Genomic DNA, 7,392 nt, shown 5'->3' on the forward strand with positions numbered 1-7,392 from the left:
ATACATATATGTATATACATATATACATATATGCTTATATGTATACATATATATATTGATATATGTATACATATATATATATATATAGATATATATATATGTAAACATACATATATATATATATATATATATATATGTATACATATATATATATTTATATATATATATATGTATGTATACATATATATATGTATACATATATATATTTATATATATATATATATATATATATATATACATATATGTATATACATATATACATATATGCTTATATGTATACATATATATATGTATATACATATAGGTACATATATATATATATGTATACATATGTATACATATATATATACATATGTATACATATATATATATATATATATATATATATATACATATATATATATATAAATACATATATATGTATACATACATATATATATATATATATATGTATACATATTGATGAGTGCAATAATGGCGAAACGACGCGAATGACGTCAGCCACCCTGCACCGTGACTTCACTCCACGGTCAACGAAACCCTGGGACGCCGTCCCAGGCGCATTAACGCCCGGACTGGATCCCGTCCGTCACCACCACACCCTCACCCCTCGTCCAACGAGCCCAGCTCTGCGCCTGCGCCAGGGCTCGGTCAAGGGTAAGGAACACACCAATCGAGATGCGCCATACCCTGCAGCAGCCCGGCCTCCAACACAGCCCCAATGGGCGTGTCAGACGCAGTGCGAGGTACTTACCCAGGCCCATCTATAAATACTAGAGGGTTCCAGACGAGGAAGGCGGAGGAGACTCGCACACCACACTTGTATGGAGGCATTCCGTCCTCCAAAACCCCCTCCACATCTCTCCCTCTAACTTGATCGTCGGAGGGGTCGGGCCGAGCTTCCGACCCGACCTGTGTGCAGGACCGAAGACGAGGTGGCCTCTTCCCGGCGCTGCAGCGGAGCTGCCGACCCGATCTACCCCCCCGCAGCCACCACCCCGACCGGGAGACTCCGGGGGAGCTGCGCCCGAGATCCTCGACATTCCGAGCCCCAGAACCGAGCCGCGTCGGCCCCGAGGCCACGGCTTAAAAAGTTACTTACCGTAACATTTTGGCGCTAGAAGGAGGGCCCCCAGCATGTCGAGCGATCATCACGACGAGCGTGCCAGACTCGCGATCGGGGGACCATTCCCGACTGAGGCTACGGGAGAACTCCCCCCTCTCCGAGGACCTCGGGAAGAGCGTCCCGCTACGGCTTCGGAGCGCTACTGGCGGATCTTCAACGATCCGGGCTTATCGCCCCCCGACGGAACCACTGGCAATCCGCCGCCCGTATCGGCGGAAGCCTTCCACGGCTTCACTCACCAGGTCCAGCTACTCACCGACATGGTACAAACCATTGTCCCCCTTGTCTCTCGTCCATCTCGGCCCCCGGGCCCCCAGCCGTTGTGTCAACAGGGGGTCCCTACTCAAGCTCCCACCCAGCTTCGAGAACCCCCCACCTCACCACGGGTGCCGCGATCTCAAACCCGCGAGCAGGCGGCGGTCTGCCCGGAAGGCCACTTGGAACCAGAGGCTCTATCCTCGAACTCTGTAGTTTCCCTCCGCGCTCAGCTGCGTCTCGTCAACGAACGGCTTGACAACGTGCAAAGGGAAATCCGCGCCGGACCATCAGGAGAGCCCACGGAAGGCCCAGATCAGGGGTCGCCGTTCGTGCCAAAGATACTGGAGCACGCCATTCCCCCAGGCTTCCGACTCCCCCCCCTGGACACTTATGACGGCTCCGCGGACCCGGCCGACCACACAGCGGCCTTCCGCGCACAGATGTCGCTGTACGGGACCTCTGACGCCTTGATGAGCAGGGCATTCCCCACCACGTTGAGAGGGCCGGCCCTCGCGTGGTACGGAGGCTTGAAGACTGCAACGATCGCCTCGTTCGACCAGCTCGCCAAGAACTTCGAGCTCCACTTCATAGCCTGCGCTCGCCCAAAGCCTTCCATGGCGTTCCTCCTCGGGCTTACCCAGAAGGAGGATGAGCCCCTCTCCCTTTATGTAAATCGCTTTGCTACAAGGATCCGGGAACTCCCGGACGCTCACCCTTCACTATCAATGCAGGCGTTCGTAACAGGCCTGCGTCCCTCCCGGCTCTTCTGGTCTCTCGTAGAGCGGCCTCCTACCTCGGTCCCCGAGATGCTCCAGCGCGCAAACCAGTTCGTGGAAGTCGAGGCCTGGACGGGGGGGAAACGACAGGAGCACAAGAGGGAAAGACCAGAGCCGGCTCCCGCACCTCCCCCTCCCAGACGCAAGCTCCACCAACCCGATCCTCCCCTGCTAGGACCCCTCGGGGGTACATCCCGCACAGAAGTCTTTCTCCAGATCAGGGAGAAGGGACTGCTCAAAACCCCTTACCCGATGAACAACCCGCGAGAACTGGCCGACCGGTCCAAGTACTGTCGCTTCCACCGCCAAAACGGGCATGACACGGAGGAATGCCGCGAGCTCTCGCGGCAGATCTACGAACTCCGCCGGGAAGGACGCCTCGACCCCTCCGGCGATCAGACAGGCAACATCCCCCCCACTTGCCCAGACGGCCCGGCCGAGCGCCTAATCAGCGTCATCACTGGCGGACCAGCGTCCGGAGGGGATAGCATGTCTGGAAGGAAGGCCTACGCCCGCTCGGCCTGGGACGAGGGTCCCCACGGAACTCCCGACCCCCAGGTCACATTTTCCCCCGAAGTCGCCGGACGACTGGAGCATGACGACGCGCTGGTAATAACCGCCAGAATCGCCAATGCCCAGGTAAGAAGGATTATGATTGACACAGGAAGCTCGGCGGATATACTGTTCCATGACGCCTTCCAGAAGCTGGGACTTACGAAGCAAGCCCTGAAACCCGTCCGCTCGGACCTCACCGGGTTCACCGGCAACTCGGTTTCGCCTTTGGGATCGGTCACACTACCTCTGACGCTGGGGACACCGCCCAAGACTAAAACGGTGATGTCAACCTTTCTGATAGTAGACCTTCCTACAGCGTACAATGCCATCCTCGGCCGACCTTCCCTCAACAAAAGCAGGGCCCTGGTTTCCACTTACCATCAGACAGTGAAATTCCCGACTCATGCGGGAACTGGGGAGGCTTGGGGAAGCCCTCGGGAATCCAGGCGATGCTACCTGACGGCGGTCTCCCTACACAACAGGGCAAAAACCGAAGGGGCCCTGGACGATCCCAGAAAAACGAAGCGGCCAAATCCACATCCCGAGCCGTCGGCCCCGACCTACGACGTGTCACTCAAAAAAGGACGCCCGGACCGAACCATCAAGGTCGGGGCTGACCTACCCCAGCACGAGCGGGAACAACTCATCGGCTTCTTGCAGGAGAACGCCGACGTCTTCGCTTGGTCGCCATCTGATGCAGCAGGCGTGGACCCAAAGGCAGCCCAACATCACCTCAACATATCGCCTGATGCCCGCCCGGTGAAACAAAGGCCGCGACCCCAGGCCCCGGACAGGCAGCAAGCCGTCCGCCAGGAGGTAGAACGGCTCTTAGCGGCCGACTTTATTGAAGAGGTCAAATACCCACAGTGGCTATCCAATGTAGTTCTGGTAAAAAAGCATAATGGGAGCTGGCGAATGTGTGTTGACTACACCAGTCTTAATCAGGCGTGCCCAAAGGACTGCTACCCCCTTCCAAGGATCGATCAGCTCGTGAATGCAACCGCAGGGCACGCCCGACTCTCATTCATGGACGCCTTCTCCGGATATAATCAGATCCGAATGGCGCCTGAGGACCAGAGACACACAGCCTTCATCACCAACCTCGGGGCATACTTTTACAAAGTAATGCCGTTCGGACTAAAGAACGCAGGCGCAACTTATCAGAGAACCATCAACAAGATATTCGCCCAACAGATAGGGCGAAACCTGGAGGTCTATGTGGACGACATGATTGTAAAAAGCCGGGTCGCGGGAGATCACTTAACGGACCTATCAGAAACATTTGCCACACTCCGAAACTGCGGCCTTCGGCTCAACCCCGCAAAATGTGCCTTCGGCGTTAGTACAGGAAAGTTCCTCGGATTCATTATACACGAAAGAGGGATCGACGTCAACCCGGAAAAGGTCCAGGCGATCCTCGACATGCAGGCCCCTCGGACGGTCAAAGACCTACAGCGGCTGAACGGACGGCTGGCCGCCCTATCCCGATTCCTGTCCCGTTCGGGCGATCGCTGCCTAGCCTTCTTCCGCACAATAAGAGATCCGAAGAATTTCCAATGGACGCCCCAGTGTGAGGAAGCTTTCCGACAGGTCCAGCAGCATTTAGCCAACCTTCCCCGCCTTGCTTCAGTCGCTACTGGGGAAGAGCTCTGCGTTTACCTAGCTGCCTCACAGCACGCAGTCAGCTCGGTACTCGTCAAAGAAGCCGGCGAACAGCTCCCCGTCCACTACACCAGTCATGTCCTGACCGGGCCCGAGGAGCGATATCCTCCAATCGAGAAGCTCGCCCTCGCGCTCGTACTGGCAGCCCGAAAGTTACGCCCCTACTTCCAAGCTCATCCGATCAAGGTAATCACCGACCAACCTCTCAGTCAAGTGCTATCAAAATTCGACGTCGCAGGTCGACTCCTCAAGTGGTCGGTCGAACTCGGAGAGTTCGACATCCACTACACGCCCAGGACCGCCATCAAAGCACAAGCACTGGCCGACTTCATATCCGAGCTCACCCATCCCGAGGAGCGGCCGAGTGAACTAGGCGAAGCATGGGTCCTACAGGTGGACGGCTCGTCCGCTTCAACCGGCGCAGGCGCAGGACTGGTGCTGTCGGCCCCCGACGGGCAGACGTTCGAGCGATCCCTCCGCTTCGGGTTCCACGCCACCAACAATGAAGCCGAGTACGAAGCACTCCTGGCGGGGCTCAGACTATCCCGCGAAATGCAGGTCGACGCCATCAAAGTCCTCACCGATTCGCAGCTGGTGACCGAGCAACTTAACGGCGGATACGTGGCCAGAGAACCCGCCATGGCAAAATACGTAGCGGAGGTAAAAAACTTAGCCTCCTGTTTCGCACACTTCACGATATCCAGGGTGCCAAGACTACAAAACGACCATGCCGATGAGTTGGCCAAGCTAGCCTCGAAGCGACCCCCGGGCGCCACCCACGGGATCGAGGAACTCCCCTCCCCCTCTATCCCGGTCGCGTGTGTTTCGGCGGCCGGCTCCCAAGCCACCTGGTTAGGGGACATGCTGCGCTACAAACGCGACGGGACCCTCCCCACCGACGAAGCCGCAGCCAGACGTATTCGCCGGAAGCATGCATGGTACTCCGAAGCTAACGGCCGGCTGTACAAGCGGTCTTTCTCCCACCCTCTTCTACGGTGCCTCGAGCCAGAAGAGGCGGCGGCTGTCCTGGCGGAGGTCCACGAAGGGGTTTGTGGAGAGCACATCGTCGGCCGGACCCTGGCCTGCAAGATTCTCCGCCAAGGCTATTACTGGCCCACCATGGTCCAGGACGCGTTGGCCTACGTACGGAAGTGCGGCCCGTGCCAAAAGCACGCCCGGACCCCCCAACTCCCGGCGGTCCCGCTCTCCCCCATCACATGCGCGTGGCCATTCGCGCAATGGGGGCTGGATCTCCTCGGCCCCTTCCCACCAGCCTCAGGGCAGAGAAGATACATCGTGGTCGCAATAGACTACTTCACCCGATGGCCGGAAGCCGAACCGTTGGCGGCGATCACCGAGCAGCAGATCGAGAAGTTCATATGGAAAAACATCGTGACCCGGTTCGGCCTCCCCAGGACCATCGTCACGGACAACGGGACCCAGTTCTCCGGCAAGAGAATTCAGGAATTCTGCGCTAACTATGGAATCCGGTTAAAACACAGCTCGGTAGCCCACCCCCAGACGAACGGACTAGCCGAGGTAACAAACCGATCCATCCTGGACGGGCTCAAAAGAAGGGTATCAGCTTCCCGAACGGCCTGGGTCGAGGAGTTACCCAGCATCTTGTGGTCCTTGCGGACCACCCCCAAAACAGCCACCGGAGAGTCACCCTACAGCCTCTCATATGGGACCGAGGCCGTCCTTCCCCCCGAGGTAGTATTCCCCACCCCTCGAGTAGAAGAGTATCAAGAGACCACATCGGACCAGGGGCTGCGCGCCGGCCTGGACCTGATCGAAGAGCGGCGCGCCGGCGCACACCGGAGGGAGCTTTCTTACAAAAGAGCAGTTGCCCGGGTGTACAACCGCAGGGTACGACCTCGGCCCATTAAAATGAACGACTTAGTCCTACGAAGGGCCGAAGTTAGCAACCCGACCAGGGCCGGGGGCAAGCTGGCCCCCAACTGGGAGGGACCTTATCGGATCATCGAGGTAGTCCAACCGGGCACATACAAGCTCGCGACAATGGACGGGTCCCGCTTGCCGAGAACATGGAACGTCCGGAACCTTAAAAGATTTTTGTTTAGAACAAGGCAAGATCGCGCCAACAAGCAAAAGTCCCCTCTGGGCAGTCAGTACACGAATGATAGAAAGCTTCCTTTATTTCAAAAATGGAGAAATACAAGGATCGGCGCCCAGAAGAAGCACAGAGACTCGGCGCACATAAAATCCACAGGGCGGAAGACCGTCCTCATGGCCGGGGGACCTCCAAACGGTCGTCGAAGGGAACCTCCTCGGGCATGTCCACACCTCGGTCTTCGGGGTGAGAATTAAAAGGGTCCTCGTCCACCGCGAGACCAGGATGACGAGCACGGAAGCGCGAAGTAGCGATTCGATACCCGTATTCAAAAGATACCCGCCCTGTCCGCGTCAGCCCAAGTTCGAACCCTTCCGACTTCTTGTACGCCTCGATGAGTGCCTTATCCTTCAGAGGTCGAAGCAGGGTTTCCTCCGCCAACGCCTCCGAAGCCCTTTTTATCTCGGCGTGTGCGCCCTCCAGCTTCTTGCTAAGGGCACTTGCCTCGGCCTTCACCAGACGGAGCTCGGTCCGTTCTATCCGTATCAGTTTTTGAAGCTCCCCGTTCGCCTCCTTCATGGCGTCGTTAGCCTCTTGGGAAGCCTCAAGCTCCGATCGGAGACGGACGACTTCCGCCTCAAAACCCGAGGCACGCTCCTCAGCAGCCGCCACGACCTCCGGCCCGTTTTTTGCCTGCAACTCCGCCATCTGGTGGCTGAGCTCAGCGTTACGACAAACGAGGTCCCCGACTGTTCGGCCGGCGTCCCGCACCCTGTCCATCAGGGCCGTCGCATAATGAAGACCCTGCAAAAGGAGAAGAGTGTCAAGAAAGTCGACACCGAGCAGCCAAACATCAAAAGAAAGATATACTTACCCAGACCAGCGACTGAGCAGACTTGTTAAGGAGCGTTTCCGAGGGCAGGGTATACAAATCCCGAGCC

General features: G+C 56.8%; 1 protein-coding gene across 1 annotated transcript; it reads left to right on the forward strand.

Annotated features, from left to right (window-relative positions):
- Positions 1–1,137: 1,137 nt before the first annotated feature.
- On the forward strand, positions 1,138–6,521 carry LOC135642889 (uncharacterized). The gene is made up of 2 exons (XM_065159369.1): positions 1,138–6,366; positions 6,462–6,521. Exons 1-2 carry the CDS (start codon positions 1,138–1,140, stop codon positions 6,519–6,521), a joined length of 5,289 nt encoding a protein of 1,762 aa, XP_065015441.1.
- Positions 6,522–7,392: the final 871 nt, after the last annotated feature.

The sequence above is a fragment of the Musa acuminata genome, chromosome BXJ3-7, assembly GCF_036884655.1.
Source record: "Musa acuminata AAA Group cultivar baxijiao chromosome BXJ3-7, Cavendish_Baxijiao_AAA, whole genome shotgun sequence".
NCBI lineage: Eukaryota > Viridiplantae > Streptophyta > Magnoliopsida > Zingiberales > Musaceae > Musa > Musa acuminata.